Here is an 18,302-nt window from a genome sequence, read left to right as displayed (position 1 = left end):
CACGTGGTTAACCTTGCTAACACATTTAACATAGAAAGAAATGAGTCTGCTTAGCCTTTACTCTCAAGACCTGAATAATGCTTATCTCTCTCTCTTTTACCCACAGACAAATCTGAGTGTTGCACTTTATAGAGATGAAAACACAAGACAAAATGGATTCAGACACTGCCAGTCCAAAGCTGCATGAGAATAAAAGGTGGGCTTTTAATTGTACTGTAAGTGTGCAATAGTATTTTCTGTTCAACTCATGGCTACAATACATTCAACATAGAAATAAACAACCCATGCACCCAACACAGAGAACATCAGTTGTACTAATCAACATCAGTTGTATGAGCTGTGTTTGAGCTCAATGCTTACTGTATGTGCATGAAAAATACCAACTTCAGTGGGAGACTTTGCCACTTTATTTTGTGTTTTTACTTGTAGTATCACACGCAATCTTTTAGAAAGCATGGAGCTGCATTTGGTCAACACCACAGATGTACTGCGACATCATGTCACACCACTGTAGCAACTTCCTGCTGCATAATTCGTGCTGAAATAGAAACCGCCCAACGCCAACATCCACAGGAAGTAAAGAAACCAAATGTCACAGGTACGCTTAATAGATTAAAACACATTGTTAAAAATAATTATATTAAAACAATTCATAGAAACAAGGAGCACAGAAACCAATGTCATGAAAAACAAATCCATAATTATAATCGATTCTAAATAGTAATTGACATAAAATTGTATAATATATATTTTTCCTTCTATTTACAGTAGTTGTGTCACTGCATCAGTGGATGAATCAGCCATTCATCATCTTTGCTACCCTGCCATGTCTTCTATACTTTGTCACGTCTATATTCATCAACTAATTGACTCAACAGAGCTAGTTGGCAAGCTGACAGCACAGTGTCTGTAGTTCTCTCCCACAGAAGGAAAAGTATGCTTGTTTTAGTGTGTATTGCTATAAACTCCATTTGTGGGAACTGTCAAAAGACAGATCAATACACACAGTAGGAGTCAGGAGGTGGGTTTATGTCAAACATAGGTTGGAGAGGAGAGAGAAGTTAGTAAAGTGCAAACTAAAGGAAGAAAATCCAAAACAGACTGTAGAGCACAGTCTTGGTTAAACAGACTGAAGAGCACAGTCTTGGTTACTGTATGCAACTCTGCTTCCAGACTGAAGCCTAGAGTGATGGGTTGGAGCCGGCCGGTCTCATTGGTTATTCTATCTTAGTCTTCCCTGCCTCCGCCTTCCCTGACTCCGCCTTCCCTGACTCCGCCTTCCCAGCAGCTCCAGAGCTCTGATTGGCCTGTTCCTCCTTGGCTTTGCTGTTAATCTTCTCATGCTCCCGTTTCACCATCTCTTCCAGCTCCGCCTTCGAGAAAAAGAGATAATGGAGGGAGGGATAGTGAGAGAGTGGTGAGAGGAAAAAAAGAGAGAAAAAGACTACTTTAAGATTTCAACTAACTTTCATCTAATTCAACAATCTCTGTTGCACTCTTATCATGACTGTGTCCATAGAATATGGGTATTTACTAAGCATGTACAATATATTTACCTTCCAGCCCAGTAGGTCAGCAAGTGCCAAGCATCCATCATCACATGTACTAATATGAGCCACGTCCCTGAGAGACAAATCATAACCAATTAATATTAATCAGCAACACTTCCAACACCATCTTCACCATCGTTCAAGTGAAAGCGATAGCTTCACACCTGTATGCTTTCTCTGAGTCAAAGTCCATCCCTCCGCCAATGCCTATCATCCCTAACAGAGGATCTGCCTACAGGGAGATACGGACAGAAAGATGTACAAGTTAAAATACAGAGGTGAATAGAGGAAGGAAAGTCTAATGCAAATACAGATAGACAGGGAAAGGACAGAGGACTTACACCGCCTGCTTTCTCCAGGTTAATGAGCAGTCTGGGGCAGCTGTTTGAAACCCTGCAAACACAAACACATATTCCATCACACACCATTTATGAGCTCGTTGATGCTAGAATATATGGTTGAAGAGGACATGTTGAAACGCAATACTATACCAATAGTAGTCTATCAGATAGCATTATAATCATGATCCTGTGAAAAGAGTCAGACACAAAGACTCGCCTGCCAACCAGAGCAGCAAAGGGCTGAACCTGCAGGGAGGTCCCCATTATAATCAGCAGATCACAGCGAGGAAAGTCCTGGTGGAAAAAAGAAACAGGAGAGAGATGGTAACTGGAACCAGTACTGTACCTTTCATTATGGTTAATCACTTCATTATGGTTGTACACACACACACACACACACACACACACACACATCTGCACATACATGGAAAAGACAAAGACATACAAACTCAATGTAGTCTATCAGGTCACCACCCAAACCACACTAACCATGGCCATTGAGGTGAAGAACCTCTTTGGTAGATTCTCACCAAAGAAAACAATATCTGAAAATGGAGAACAAGGAGAAATCAAGTATTTACAAAAAAAAAGTTTCACACACGGGTCAGTAAGAACTTTGAACTATGAGGAACTGAAAAAAGGAGAGAGCATATTCAAGTAAGGATAGATGAGAAGTGAAAGGAAATGATCAGGCAAGCACTCACCTGGTTTAACCAGATTGCTGCACTTGTCACATTTTGGGATGTCATCAGAGAAGATTTTCTCTGCAGGTCAGAGGTAAAAGAGATCATAATTCAACAATTATTTTAATTGCACCATTCCTTTTAAATGACAACTTAATTAGCATATACATGTAAATGAGTGTCTGCCTAGGTGGTATAACGATTAGTTACCGGGGTGTAACTCCAGTTCTATGAGTGGAGCGGAGCCCCATAGGGGAGCTCTGCTCCTATTGGTTTACCCTCTGCCCTAAGGCAGCATCAGCCTGAGACAAAATTATGCACACACCTGCAGCCAATAGGAGTACAGGTGTCCCTATAAGAGGGGATGCCTCCCCTCAATCTGCCTCCCGAGATATTTATCTTCAGCGAGACTAGAGAGGGTCGGCAGGGCCTTAAGTCCTATGGGGCTCCACTCCACTCATAGAACTGGAGTTACACTCCGGTAACTAATCGTTCTATATCGTGGAGCTCCGCCCCATAGGGGAGCTCTGCTCCTATTGGTTTAAGGCGGAGCATAGCGCTCCAAAATGTACTCCCTGCCGAGCCCAACACTTCCCATCGAAACGAAAAGGTCAGACCTAGCAATGGCTGCAACCAAGTCCCGCAGTACTGCAACTAAAAACCCATACGGGCGTCACAATATACCGCGTCATCGGTTAAAAGACCCGCCCCACCAAGTCCAATGGCAATGCCAATGACTAGTGGGCAGATCACCAGAATAGAAGCCATACTAATCTGTACTAGCAGATAGATGTGCCTCAATATCCTGTGAAAACACTACCGACCACTAATGGAATGACACCAAGTGTCACTCTACATTGTGAACGCGGTAGACCACCTCACTCATTCAATGGAATCCCAGAGATTAGTGGGCAGGAACAAAACATGGGTCATACTAAAACTGAACAAGCAGATAGATGACCTCACATTCTGTCAAATCAACACATGCCTCTACTGTACTGAACCTGTCAGTCAGGAGTCATGCCACAAAATATGCTTTCTTATCCAAAGCGGACCTGATGGAAACCTTGTCCATAGTCCTGCTTTTTCCTCTCTTCCTAGCTCAAGATCTCCCTTCAGCTATGCTGAGTACAGACCGAGCCAAAGAGTTAGAAAACATATCTATCAAAAACACGTCTTCCTACCAAAGCGGACCTGATGGAAACCTGTGTCCACAGTCCAGCTTCTCCTCTCTTTCTTGCTCAAGATCTCCCTTCAGCCACGCTGAGTACAGATCGAGCCAGAGAGTTAGAAGACATATCTAAGAGATAAAAACGGATAAATGGAGACGGCGTCGACCATGATGCTGCTCTACAGATATCCTCTACCCCTGTTCCTCTGAAAAGGGCAGTAGAAGCTGCTACTCCACGAGTGGAGTGAGCTCTGATACCCTGAGGCAATTGTCGCCCCGCTGCCTCGTAAGCTGTCTCAATGCCTTCTCAAAGCCAGTGAGACAATCGCTGTTTTGAAAGTGGTCTACCTAGTGCAGCCGCACCGTGACACACAAACAACTGAGGCGATGACCTAATCGCTGCTGTGCGCTCGACGTAACACGCCAAAGCGCGTACTGGGCACAGGCGATGGAGCTTTTCCTCACTCCTCTCTCTATGAGGAGGAGGAGAAAATGCCCACAGCTCCACGGTCTGTGACCTATATGAACTCTTAATAACCTTCGGCACAAATGCCGGGTTAGGACGTAACACTGCTCTGCTCAGGTCACCATTGATGGCCAGGCAGTCAGGTCTCGTCGAAAGAGCACACAAATCACTGACCCGCTTAGCTGTAGTCAAAGCGAGCAACAGTGCTGTCTTCATAGACAGCATCTTGAGGGGTATTTGATTCAATGGCTCAAACGGCGACTTACATAGCGCTTCGAGTACCAAAGCCAAATCCCACTGAGGAAGTGTGACTCTAGGTGTTGGCCTAAGTCGCCGCGTTCCTAATAGGAAGCGTTTCACTAGAGGGTGGCTAAAGACATTGTCTCTGCCAAACCCCTCATGACAAGCTGAAATCGCTGCTGCAAACACCCTAATAGTGGCAGGCGATCATTGCTTATCAAACATGAGCTGTAGAAAAGAGAGAATACTCTCCACCTGACAGCTCATGGGGTCTACACCTTGTGTGACACACCATCGTGAAAACACGTTCCATCTACTGGCATACATCTTAGAAGTGGAACTGGCACGTGAACCCTGTATGGTCCTGATCACTGCATCAGATAACCCACGGCGCTCTAGCCTGTCCCTCTCAGCAGCCAGGCCTTCAGTGGTTGGCCGATTATGGGCAATCTCCCTATCGTGCCTCCCGCCTGAGACAACATGTCCCGTCGATGTGGAATTGGCCAAGGTGGCGCAATCAACATCTGACTCATCTCCGCAAACCAAGGAGCCCCCGGGCGATCAGGGGCTATCAGTATCACTGACAGCCCTCCTGACCTCACCCTGGCTAACAGTGGGAGAATGCAGGACAGCGGAGGGAATGCATACAGGAGAACTCTCGGCCACGGTTGGTGCGCGAAGGCGTCTCTTCCCAGTGGCGGTTCGTCCTGTTCCCTCAGAGAGAACCACAGAGGACATTGCGCGTTCACGCGTGACGCGAATAGGTCCACCTCGGCTCTCCCGAATTGTTCCCAAATTTGGAGAACAATGTCCGGATGCAGACACCACTCGTCGTCTCGAGGACCCCCTCTTGACATGAGGTCTGCTCCTACGTTCAAGTAGCCCGGAATGTGTGCTGCTCTCAATGAGCGAAGGTGCTCGTGAGCCCACAGCCACAATTCCTCTGCCGCCCGATGGAGAGCAGGAGTCCTGATGGAGAGCAGGAGACCTGACTCCTCCCTGGCGATTTATGTGAGCTACTGTGGTCCGGTTGTCTGACCAGACCAGCACATCGCGACCCCGAAGGGTAGACGCGAAGTGGGTCAGAAACAGTCGAACCGTTTCCAACTCCAAGAGGTTGATGTGACGACTCGAGAGAGGCCACACACCTCCTATCGCTTGAGACTGACATGTCCCTCCCCATCCCGTCAGAGACGCATCCGTGAACACTGGGATGTAGGAGGACACCTTGCCTATCGGGACTCCGTGCGTAAGAACGCGCGGGTTTCTCCAATAGTTCAGGTCTGCACTGAGCGAGAGTGGAACCACCACCAACCGATGACGTTGACGCAATGGGTCTAGTCTTAGTTGGGCGAACCATCGCTGCATCCTGCGCATATGCAGGAGTCCCAGCGGAACCACAGAGTGGGCTGACGACATGAGACCCAAAAGTGACATGATCGACAGCGCCGTCACCGTGTGATTCGGACGACACTTCCTCAGGGCTAGCAACAAGGCTACCCTTCGGGGGTCCGAAATTCGAGCCCTCATCCTCACAGTGTCTAGCTGTATCCCCAGGTAGACAATCTGATGAGTGGGCCAGGGCGCGCTCTTTTTCCAATTCACAGCAAACCCCAGACTTGTGAGATGCATCACTGTCTGTGTTGTGTGAGTGATCGCCAGCTCTGCTGACGGGGCGAGAACCAGTAGGTCGTCCAGGTAGGCTAGTAGCCGTATTCCCTGACGACACAACGGTTCCAATGCCGCCTCCACACACTTGGAAAATGTGCGAGGTGCCAGGGCGTACCCAAATGGCATCCTCGTGTATTCGTACGCCACCCCTTGAAAGGCGAACCGCAGAAACTTCCTGTGACGCGGCTGAACCGGCACATGAAAGTACGCGTCCTTTAGGTCTATGCTCGTACAAAAGTCCCCTCTCTGGACACATTCCAGCAGACGTTTTGTCGTTAGCATTCGGAAGGGCCGTTTGTTTATGCTCTCGTTGAGAATGCGTAAATCCAAAATCAGCCTCACTCCCCCCGTCTTTTTGGGCACTAGGAAATAAGGTGAATATAGCCCCTTGTTCCTTTGCTCCCGGGGAACTACTGTGACCGCCTCCTTCGCCAAAAGTTCCGTAATCTCTGACATCAGAGCGGCCACTTTGTCTGGCGTTTTCATCACCGTCTCCACCACTCCCCTGAACGGGGGTGGGGTCTGGTGGAATTGGAGAGCATAACCCTTCTGCAACGTCTGTTCTAGCCAGCGTGAGAGGGTACAGCTTCTTCGCCACTGCCAGCAATGCAGAGAAAGCGGCTGAGCACGAAGCTGTGGTGCATCCAGTAGGAAGGACCTGTATTCCTCTATGGCCCTTACCGCCACTGTTCCCCAACACTGAAGTGGTGGAACAGCCCAAGGTGGGCCTCCCGTGAAAGGGAGAGGAACCATCAATGCGTTCTGAGAGAGAAAGAGGAGCAGAGACGTCGGTTAAACTCGTAACCGTCGTATTCCTGCCCTCCTTGAACGCATCGCGGGTCTGAATTGCACTGACCGAGGCCACAGCCTGCGACAGGGCACCATCCCCGGCAAGCGATTGCGTCATCTTAGGTGACTGCAATTCGCTATTAGAGCCCTTCACTACAGTACTCCTAGAAGTCTGTAGTATGAGGTCTCTATGGGGTAAAACAAGGCAGCGCCTTGATACCCTCTTAACCTTCACCTTCTGTGTGTGTTCAACTCTGCACCCCTGGTGGGTTGATTCACACTCAGTGTGGTGAGTACTAGCTCGTTCTGTCAGAGGAGCCGATACGTTGGTTATTCCCATAACCCTAGTAATCCGGCCCTCCGTGAACGTAGCATGGGTCTGAATCGCACTAACCGAGACCTTGGTCTGCGATAGTGCGCCATCCCCAGATAGCTGCTGTGTCACAATGTCTGGGGGCGCCGATACTCTGGACACCTTCGTGACCGCGGTAATCGGACCCTCCTTGAACGCAGCATGGGTCTGGCTCGTACTAGCAGAGACCTTAGTCTGTGCTAGTGCGCCATCCCCAAATAGCGGTTGCGTCATCATGTCAGAATCTGACAGAGACTGCTGCCTGCTATGTAAAGCACTTCTTATACATGAAGTGTTATGGGTACCTACTCTAAGTGCCTGTTCAGCAACGCACCCTTGGTGGGCTGAACGGCTCTTAGAGTGGTAAGGAAGAGAGGGTGAGATTTGAACGCTCTCGGACGTATTATGGAAAAGGGGCTCTTTTTTGACAAGGTCAGGTGGAGCCAACTCTTTATTGCATACATCAACAAAAGCAATCATATCACCCATCCCTTCAACCGAAGGGTGGGGGGGAACAGTGGATACGTTCGAAGACGAAGGATCCTCCATTCTCTCCCCCGCGTCCCGTCATGTACGCCTCCTCTTGCCTCCCTTGGAGGGCCAGGTCGGCGTCCTCGTCACCTCCCTCGCCGGCTGTAGTGGGGCTACTGTGGCTGCTGGAAGGGCGGGGCCCGTTCCCTTGCTGCCCGCAGCCGCCGGATGACGCCGATTACGCCGCCTCGCTGTAGACCCCGGTCTACTTTGAGGGGCGGAGGTAGATGGCCTCTGTGACGGAGCCGGGCCCAGTCGTCCTGCCAATGGCAGGTGCTTGGCCAGCTGTTTCTTGTCCTCCTCCAGTTTTGAGAAAAGCTCCGTCGCCTCTTTGACTGCGACCCCAAAGAGGCCGTCGTCAGAGAGGGGAGCGTTCAGTAGAGACGTCCTGTCTGCCTCCTTCATGGAAGTCAAAGACAACCAGAGGTGTCGTTCCCCGACCACCGAAGTGGCCATGGACCTCCCCGTGCAGACTGCAGACGCCTGTGTTAGGTGAAGTATGGCGCCAGAAATTCTGGACGCCTCCTCCACCTCCTCCGGTGCCAGCTCTGTCTTACCCGTGGTTAAACGGGACAGAGCGGCCGCCAAGAGGGCAATGTTATTAGCTGCTGCTACAGCTTGGGCTCCCAACCCGAAGGACTTCTCTAACAGCGATGCTGTTAGACGGTCCTTCTGGGATGGCAACGTGGCCTTCTTGGAAGAGGGCCAAGGACTCGAACCCGGTACGAGATACGCCGCCATGGCGCTCTCTAACCTGGGGATTCCCTGACCCTGGAACCTTCCTTCCACTCTCGTGAATGGGAGGTACGCTTTTACTGGCGAACGCTAAAGGTGCCTCCCACGAGCCCTCAACGTATCTAGCCAAAGAAGGCATGGCAGGAGCCACTGGCTCTGCCGCCCTCCTTGGCCTGGAATAAGGTCCGCCCTCCATCATATCAACCTCCGGTGCGGAGGGAAGAGGGGGCAGCTTTATATCCAGACGTCTAGCAGCTCTCTCAATGAGACCCGGAAAATCCGCTCTCAGAGAGGCTGCAGCGAAAGACAGAGCTTCTGATCTCTCAGAGCTCGTGTCCCCTTCGCTATAGGGACTGCAAGCCCTCTCGCTTCCCAAAGGAAAGGGGGGCTTGAAAGTATGAGGGACGGGGTCTGACTGTTCCATCGGAACGCCAGACTCCTCCTCAAAGTCCCTATCTTCCCCCGAGTCTGCGCCGTCAGACGAAGCCTCTGAAGCAGAGGCTAGTATAGACAGCACGTCCTCAAGGGGGATGTCCTCCCTGAAAAACGCCCAACGCTGCTTCCTCTCCTTTAAAGAAAGGAGGGCGCAGGAGGCGCAATTCGGGGGACTGCAGACGCCTTCCTTGGCATGCTGGGATCCCAAACACACGAAACATAGGTCGTGGTGGTCACCGGCCGCCATGGAAGTGCATCTGCACTGAGCTCTGAAAATAGCTTTTGGGGGTGGGAAATCTCCCGGTGTGCTCATTTAGACGACGTTGATGACTGGATATCAACGGCGTTTTCGTCCTGAGTCTTCGTGCGTCGTCTCTTCTTGTCTCTTCAGTCTAGTCGTCCAGTCGCTGAAGATAAAGGGAGGCAGATTGAGGGGAGGCATCCCCTCTTATAGGGACACCTGTACTCCTATTGGCTGCAGGTGTGTGCATAATTTTGTCTCAGGCTGATGCTGCCTTAGGGCAGAGGGTAAACCAATAGGAGCAGAGCTCCCCTATGGGGCGGAGCTCCACGATATAGAACAGTCTTTTGTTAAACCATCCCAGTTAGAAATTACCATACCACATACACTAACCTTTCATCCAGTCCAAGTCGTACTCTTTGCGGCACATAAAGCTGACACAGTGTGAGGTGTAGAAGGTGCCATGGGCTTCAATCAGGTCCTCTCCCTCCAGTCCTGCCACACGCTCCAGGGTGTCAATATTCTGCCCAGACAGAAATGGACGACCCCAATAACAATTCAATACAGGCTGTAGGTGACTAACTCAGACACATAATAAAGTATATGAAAGAATACCTAACCTGTGAGTAGCAGCGTTTGAGTAGCCCCCTGTCCTTCAGCAACTTGATGAAGTAGTGACATACTGTGGGCTTAACATACAACAACACTGCTGTTAGTGATATCAAAAAAAATACACAGGCACCTATTGCATCATTCAGGAAATTAAGTTAAGAAAATTAAAGTCCAGAAAATAGGCTAGATCCTACCTTAAACTGTCCTGGATACAGCTCCCTGGCCAGGGCAAAGAAAGGCTCAGGGTGTTTCTGATGTAGAAAGAGAGAGGTAAATCTTGAGTAGTGATAGCAGCAAAGAACAAAATAATCTGTGTAGATCGTTAGTGTAGCAAGCTTAAGCCAAAAGAATCCGACAGAAAGTGGTCAGACCTTAAAGTAGTCTATCTGGAAGATGGCCTCAGGGTAGGGCAGGTTGTACTTCTGCAGGTTGGCATAGAGCCCCGTGTCTGGGGAGCGGAAGTCAGGGATCCCAGCCGCTGAGGGGGACAGAGGGAAAGTGTCATCGTCACAAAAGTGGTGGATACATTGTACATCCAATTTCGAGGGAAATCTATTTGTATTTAGGCTATGTGTCTTATATGTCCAACAAAACAAAACATTTCTAGACTAATTATGTTATGTTCAGCCCACAGTTATGCAAGAGGGGGAGTTACTCACATGTAGAGATCCCTGCCCCCACCATACAGATTATGTTTTTGCCTGTGGAGGATAGAGGAACAGAGAGAATATTTTTTTTTCCTGGATTGTAGCATTTGTTATCCAATGAAGCAGTGTCACATAGTCAGGTGGTTGTAGTAACATACTTAAATCTTGGTATGTTGTTCAGCAAGCAAATGATATGGCCTCAGGCTAGACAGATGTTATTCATAATACAGTCTACTTTCTTGGGTTGACTAATGACTTATTTATACAACTAGGCCTAGATGTTGCCAGATGCACTGTTTGCTGGGCTACATAGTCAATAACCCCTACATGAAATGTGTGCACACTGGGTTATAGATGAATAAAAGACTCACATTTGCCACTCTGTATGTAACTGGCCACCCCCTCAAGAGTCAACTCATCCAAAACCTTCTCTCCAGATATGCCCAAGGTTTTAGAGAAGAGATTGCGCAGGAAATCCACTGTACGAAAGGAACAAATAATTATTCTGATGAAAATATGAGACTTTCATGTTAAAAGCAAAACCTTGACACCTACTCTCTGTGTCCCCTGATGCCTCGCCGTCGTCACTGCTATTGTCTGACTGCTCCTAGCAGAAATCAAGAGGAAATTCAGTGTAAACATGGAAACATTAGTTTGATCAAGGACATTACAATATAATCCTTGCTTGGTTTTATGCACATCATAAGATGATGTACATTGTATTGCATGCAAATTATACAGCTGCACCATCGAGAGCATCCTGACTGGTTGCATCACCGCCTGGTATGGCAACTGCTCGGCCTCCGACCGCAAGGCACTACAGAGGGTATTGCGTACGGCCCAGTACATCACTGGGGTCAAGTTTCCTGCCATCCAGGACCTCTATACCAGGCGGTGTCAGAGGAAAGCCCTCAAAATTGTCAAAGACTCCAGCCACCCTAGTCATAGACTGTTCTCTCTTCTACCGCACGGCAAGCGGTACCGGAGTGCCAAGTCTAGGTCCAAAAGACTTCTCAACAGCTTCTACCCCCAAGCCATAAGACTCCTGAACAGCTAGTCATGGCTGCCCGGACTATTTGCACTGCCCCCCCACCCCCACCCCATATTTTTAAGCTGCTGCTGCTACTCTGTTAATTGTTTATGCATGGTCACTTTAACTCTGCCCACATGTACATATTGCTTCAACTACCTCAACTAGCTGGTGCCCCGCACATTGACTCTGCACAGGTACCCCCTTGTATATATAGCCTCCCTACTGTTATTTTATTTTACTTCTGCTCTTTTTTTCTCAACACTTTTTTGTTGTTGTTTTATTTTATTCTAAAATAAATGCACTGTTGGTTAAGGGCTGTAAGTAAACATTTCACTGTAATGTCTGCAACCTGTTGTATTCGGCGCTTGTGGCCAATACAATTTGATTTGACAAGTCATGATAGGTTCTCTACTAACCGTGTGCCTGACAAACTAGTCGTGGCTACTAGCTAGTTCTTGGCTAACGTTAGCCAGCCAGGTATCCATGGGGCAAGGCATGCACACACACGGACAGTTTCTAAACACAGCTGTAGTATTTCTTACCTCTGGTTCGGGGGTGTTGTCCTCGACCTCTTCTCTGTTAGAAGTTCCTGGAAAATACGAAACAAATCCATGTCAAGTTAATATTTACAAGTAGCTAACCACAATGGTGAACGCTTTAGTTAGCTAGCTTTAACTAGGCAGCTAGCTAGCAATGTAGCTAGTTAAGTTAGCTGGTTGGTTGGCTGGCTGCACTTAATTTTCAAGCAAAGGCCAGCCCAAGACGAAAAAGGTATACCTGGTACATCAGACATTTATCCGTCTAGACTTATCCTTCACAGACAGATTTGTATGATATTGTGTGGGTTGCTCCCGTGTGTTTAACTTAATTTGCTACATATGCAAGTTAATTCGTACAGTCGCGATATGATTGTTGTTGTTGGTCACGAATTAATTCCGTGTTGCTAATTTCCGCATAAGAACTATTCCGACTAGAAACAAGCACATGCGAAAGCGTTGCCCTACTTTTGCAGATTGCAGTTGGATTTATAAATTAGCGGAGCTGTTTTGTATCGGTGCAAGTAAAACAAAATCTGTTACATTGTCATAATTTAAGAGAAGCAATCATATCACGGACATTTATGTACCTGCAGAAGTAGTTTAAGCATGAGGTCATGACAGCAATGTTTTGAACAGTATGATTGCTACAGTATATAAAGTAGTTAATACATAATTACCGCAATCTACAAAATATGTTAATCTCTCCGTTTTCCTCTTGAATCGTTATTCTTCCTATTCAACCGCACCTTTAAAGTCTCATCTCCTCAGTCTCACAAAGGATTATGGGATTTACAACCCTCACTTACAGTTAATAAGATTCACACCAGTTTTAAAATGCTAACCATAACTCTGTCCATTTGGTTTTAATGTCTGTATTGATCCAGATGTACAACACAAGGCATACTTTACAAATAAATATTTTATTGCATCACCAATACAATGCATTATAATCATCTGTACCATCATCATATATACATTTTCTGAAGCAAATATTTTTGGACGGATCATTTTGATAGTTTAAGGAGGACAAGGATGCTCTACAAGTAAGTAAAACACTTGTCTGTTAATTTATAATTTTTAATCAGTGAGGCTCTACATCAAACTAAATGGGCATCCCTCCCAGCCTGTTTGTCTGTGTAAGTGTTAGTTAAAGAGACAGAAAGAGCGGACTGCTTGATTGTGCATTTGTCACCATGCACGACTTTGATTGTGTCTCTCCACTTCTCTAGTCAGTCTTTGAGGTCCAGCCTCAGCCTGGGCCTTTATCCATGTCTGGGCGTCTATCTGTGTGTGGCTGTAGATCAGGCTGCGGTCGTACCCAACAGCAGTAACATGGCAGTGAGGAAGCATCTCCTCCAGCAGGATGGCGACCAGCCCAGGGTTCTGGAGCCTGGGGAGGGAGGACACGTCCAGCCGTCACAGACCCCTGATACACAAGAGGAAGAGAAGGGATGTTTGTGTCAATTAGTGAAGTTAAGGAGTCCATTGACCCCTATACATACACATATGCAAATATATCTAAGGCAAGTGCCATGAGGAGATGCATGGACATTTGAGTAATTCTGTCTCTTTCTCAATTAATCTTCCCTTGATTCCTTGTGTCCTCTCTTCTCAGCTTCTTCTCAAAACGCATTGGAGGAGAATGTCCAAAGGGAGGGACATTGTATTTTTTTCCTCCAATACATTTTAAGAACGAAGCAAGGAGATAGGACGTGAGTAACCGAGAAAAGACAAATTGATAAAAAAAGCCTCTGTCTTTGTCATTCCCTCCAGTGTGGGTGAGTACTTCAGCTTCTGCAGTGCGGCCAGGCCCACCACAGAGATTCAGGGATAGTTGGAAATGTCCAGCTCCTCCACGGTGTCCTGGAAGATATGTAGGCGGGACAGGAACCAGTGATCCACCTCAGCGCAGCCACTCACAGAGAGAGTACGCAGCTCCCGCTGTTTCACAGAGAGAGAGAGAAAGAGAGAAAAATTAGTTATATTTTACAGCATAGAGCAGTGGTTCCCAACTGCCAAAAGCTCGAGATCCACCATCCGCAGTCGCATAACTTTTTTTACATAAAATCCTGGCGGTCAAATTTAGAGTACATTTTGTCAGTGAATGTAACAGATTAAAGGCCTATTTTTATTTTTATAAACTATTTACATTGTGAAAAGTAATGTAAAATTGCATATAATACCATTAATACTCCCAACTGTTATTTATTGTTAAAAACATTTTTTTTTTAAACCTGTGGAAAACAGGTTGAAAACCACTGCCATTGAGTACATCCATAAAAATACATATGAACCAAAATGGTTATCCACTAATATTTAGGAAGGGTAACTTGCTTATTGATCCTGCATTAATACAAATCCCCACCCCATGAATAAAGTGGTATGTACCCAGGTTTTCCAGGCCTGTGTAGTTAATGAGTGTGTTGCTGACATCCACTTCCTCTATGGAGGTATCCCAGTGGTTCTCTTCTGTCTCATTGGAACCACTCCCGACTGCCCTGCAAACCTGGAGGGTCAACAGACTAGTCATCAATAACAACAAGTGAATGACACAGTGATCAGCAAATTCAACAACAACAAAAACATCCAAATGCATGACAAAGAAACACTGAAAGCACATCAATATTCACCAACAGGTCAAAAAGAGGGCATGCATAGGCAGTTATTTGCAGCCCAAGATGGCGCAACAGTTACCTGAATCCTCCCTTCAGGCTAAGGATATAATAACCAGCTGCAACGTTGTCCCCACAGTTCTGCTGGGTGTAGCCATAGAAACTGTGAGGGGAAAGAGACAGGGGTTGGGCTGAGCACAATGTTTATGGAGTTGGGACACCCGGTTCCAATTCGCTCCCTACACATTCGCTTTAGCCCTAACACTTCATTGCATGCAGATCTAAAGGGTCTGGATAGCATAAGCAGTGTAGTGTTGGAGCGTCCACCATTTTGCTTACTAACGCCTTATAGATCGTGCATTGAAGGGTAAGGGCCAAGGGGGAAGGATAGGGAACGATTTGGGACCGGATGATAACATACACATTCATTTTAGACCGTGGTGTGCAGATAGAAATGCATGTAGTTAGAATAATCTGTGTGTTTTCCTGTTACACATACAAATTCTTCTGTCGTAGACCTCAGTTCTAGAACCAGGAGCTCCAGCTGAGGATAGCTCAATGTCATGTAAACACTGGCTCAGGAAGAGGAGGAGCCTGGCTTGTAGTGAGGGCTGAGCCACAGGGATAGAGCTCCAGTAACAAGACGTGGCGACCAAGAGGGTCACCTGCCTACAGCTTAGCTGCATCAACAGATAGACAGATACACAGAACATGGACAGTGAGAAAGGAGAGAAATGCACAATGCAAAGGAGAGGAAATCTACTAGCCATGCTAATATGCTGTAAATATAAACCCAAGAGTGGTGAGATGAGTGCTTTAGTTTGCACCTCCACTCTCGTCCATGTGTGATGTTGCATTATTTGGATTTTGACTTCATAGACCAGTTCATCACTACTGTTCCTGGAGGGCCCCATGTATGTGTAGACTTTTGCACTCCAACAAATCATTGATTAGTATATGATTAGACATCACATCTATTTGATTGATAATCTAGAAAAATGTGACAGGTAGGAATTTGAGCAGGCAGAGGTGAGAAGACATTTTACCTAGTTAGCTATATGCCATGTGTTGAGCCGGAGCGTTTGGTTGTGTGCATGCTGTTTGTCCAAGGCAGCCGGCCTTGCTATTTGTATTTCTGCAAAAATATGAACGCTCATTGTACTTAAAATATTGTATTTATTTAATCATGTAGGTGATGCAGAATATCTTTCCTGTCACAAAAATATTAGTCCTGAAAACATTTCTGAGACATCACTATCGAGATACACTCACCGTGATGTGATCCCTCCACTTTTTGTGCTATAGCGTGCGTATTTTGGACGCTAAACTCAGAGATTACATTCAATTTGACAATATAGGCTACACTAATGCAAAATACTGGTTTAGTATTTATTAGCGTCAGCAACGTGAAAAGCGAAGGATAAACGTACCATCAAGGGAGCAGCCATGTTGTTAACGTACTACGGGCACTGGTTTGCGACAAACTTAGCGCTTTTGCGTTCTATTTACCTTGCAGATCTCTCTCAAAACTCAGGGGGGCGCTCGAAGAAAGTCTCACAAAAAGGACAGTACCCAAAAAAATTATCAGGTGTAAATTATACATTGTACAACCTTTGCATTCAAGAACCTACTGTCGCCAAGGTATGTCGTTGTTTAGACCTTTCCATAATAAATGAGGCTTTATACTCCATCATCACAGTTATTGTTGTTGTTTAATCATTCTCTTTGGCAATAGCACTAGACATTGTGTGAATCTGTTTCTTCTCTCTGCTTTCCTGTCAATGACCACAGCCAAAATAGACCACAGCCAAAATAACTTGGAGAATGACAGTAAGGTAAGCTATTATTAGCTTTCTGAGAGCAGGTCAGTCCTTCTAGATTCATTTTAGGATCTGGAAATTGGTGGATAGGTTAATCAAGAATGTAAAAGGGAGGCAACATCTCCCCTGTCTCATTCCAATCCATTTATTCCACAATCCCATTCTCCCAATGGCTTCTCCCCTACCTCCCATCATCTCCATTTCAACATATGTTGCCAGCATAGGAGAAAAACACGTCTGACAGATGAGCAGACGGCTCGATACATGGAAGAAAAACAAACATCCCCCTCGTCTCTTCTCCCAGGGTCCACTGGGGCAGCGCCGGACCAACAGACGGCTCTCACCTGCTGTCACTGGCAACTAGCAAATAAGATCAGCCTCGCTGATTATTTAATCCAGTCCCAATATTGATTATATATATATAGAGAGAGAGACAGAGAGAGAGACAGAGAGATGGGAGGTGGAAGGATAACGGTAACACTTCACTATTGGGAGTATACATAAGGCATTCAAAACACCTTTATGATACAGCAACACTCGTAAAGGTGTTATGACTGGTTTCATGAATGTGTAATGAATACCCCCCTATAAAGTAAAGTGTTACCCAGATGACTGGTAGAAAAGCATCAAATTCAGAGACAAGGCAGTGTCAGTTGCATGTGATCTAAAGCCCATAATGGAGGATAATGTGTGAATGGATTACTAATAAATAAATTAATGAATAGATGGTTGGGTTGTTGGAATGGAACTACTGTAGCAGATGGCCCAGGAGGAGGTTGTTACAGGTTTTGGTTTTTCCATTGATGTTTTGAGGTTGGACTTTAGCACGTATAGCTCGTTAGCACGTATGGCGCACCGATTGGTGTCACCTCGTTAGTCAGTATGTGTTACACCTGTGCTGGTTGCCGTCTGCTCGCACAGGTGATATTTAAGAGTGGCTGGCTGAGTACCCCACCTGTTTCGTTTTGGTTGTTGATCAATGACTGTTAGTTTTCCCTTCTGTTTCAGCGACATTTTTGGTTTTCTTGCTGGGGAACGTAACAAGGTGGTATATAGAGTATAGATCTCAGGGAGTAGCTTAGTCTCTGTGAATGTCTGGACCTGTCTACAGACTGTAGAGAGACAGCGTAGAGCCCTCAAATTCAAATCTGGACCTCGAAGCCAGTTTCACTGCTTTTTTTCATTCTTCCCCTCTAATATGGGATTGACTTAGAGCTGGGACACTAGGTGTGTGCAATTAATTATCAGGTAGAACAGAAAACCAGCAGTAGTCCTGACCTCATAGGGTAAGATTTTAACACCCCTGGTGTGGACACTGTTCGGTCTTCACACACAGTTTGTCTATGGTGTGTGTGTATTGTGTCCGATACTCAGTCAGCATTGAATCTTGATACATGGAGATAGAGAACCAATATTGATACTGTAAGCTTGTGAAACAAGATATTTTCTGTAGCTTAGGTACTTTGATCTTTATTGTAGCTACATACAGGTCTAGGCTCTTAATTTCATCACCCGTTTGTTACACGAAATGCAAACTTGTAGTGTATTCGAGGTTTAAAAAGTATTCTAAAGTTTGTAATTTCCATTTAAAAATGTCAGACTTCACTTGCCCTAACATTTATTTTTATCAACCCCTACAAAAATGTCCATTATTTATAATACACAATAATTCACATTTATTCTTGCTGCAAGATTATTTTCCTGCTGTGAGAATGTAATGAATACTCAGGGAGGAAAAAGGTGTAGATTCACGCGCAGAGCGCGGCAGGTGTTTAATTTGCCTTCGTAAAAGGAAGGAATCGTGGTCACAGGCAGGCAATGGTCATACACAGGT

At 46.2% G+C, this 18,302-nt stretch overlaps 1 protein-coding gene across 13 annotated transcripts; it reads right to left on the bottom strand.

Annotated features, from left to right (window-relative positions):
- Positions 1 to 180: 180 nt before the first annotated feature.
- Positions 181 to 16,109, bottom strand: LOC121567515 (NAD-dependent protein deacetylase sirtuin-2). Of its 13 annotated transcripts, none has more exons than XM_041877611.1 (20): positions 15,921 to 16,109; positions 14,731 to 15,783; positions 14,425 to 14,542; positions 13,823 to 13,977; positions 13,355 to 13,462; positions 12,040 to 12,086; positions 11,020 to 11,071; positions 10,836 to 10,943; positions 10,477 to 10,518; positions 10,189 to 10,295; positions 10,012 to 10,068; positions 9,826 to 9,894; positions 9,599 to 9,728; positions 2,596 to 2,655; positions 2,381 to 2,436; positions 2,109 to 2,185; positions 1,892 to 1,943; positions 1,715 to 1,782; positions 1,557 to 1,623; positions 181 to 1,373 (listed from the first exon to the last, which is right to left on the bottom strand). In XM_041877611.1, exons 5-20 carry the CDS (start codon positions 13,368 to 13,370, stop codon positions 1,218 to 1,220), a joined length of 1,164 nt encoding a protein of 387 aa, XP_041733545.1. In that variant the 5' UTR covers positions 13,371 to 13,462; positions 13,823 to 13,977; positions 14,425 to 14,542; positions 14,731 to 15,783; positions 15,921 to 16,109; the 3' UTR covers positions 181 to 1,217. The 13 variants fall into 13 exon arrangements, with proteins under 13 accessions (XP_041733545.1, XP_041733550.1, XP_041733547.1 ...); XM_041877616.1 differs by having other exon boundaries at positions 13,852 to 13,977; XM_041877613.1 differs by having other exon boundaries at positions 13,355 to 13,977; positions 14,731 to 14,811; positions 15,148 to 15,783.
- Positions 16,110 to 18,302: the final 2,193 nt, after the last annotated feature.

Source organism: Coregonus clupeaformis, chromosome 6, assembly GCF_020615455.1.
Source record: "Coregonus clupeaformis isolate EN_2021a chromosome 6, ASM2061545v1, whole genome shotgun sequence".
NCBI classification, from domain to species: domain Eukaryota; kingdom Metazoa; phylum Chordata; class Actinopteri; order Salmoniformes; family Salmonidae; genus Coregonus; species Coregonus clupeaformis.
This window is presented reverse-complemented; position numbering and strand designations above follow the sequence as displayed.

Bases quoted from the DNA above. Each gene is read 5' to 3' on its own strand.
- LOC121567515 (XM_045220858.1), bottom strand. The intron at 11,072-12,039 runs GTAAGAAATACT...GATTTCTGCTAG, and splicing joins ACAACACCCCCGAACCAGAG to GAGCAGTCAGACAATAGCAG. The intron at 1,783-1,891 runs GTAAGTCCTCTG...ATCTCCCTGTAG, and splicing joins ACCTGGAGAAAGCAGGCGGT to GCAGATCCTCTGTTAGGGAT.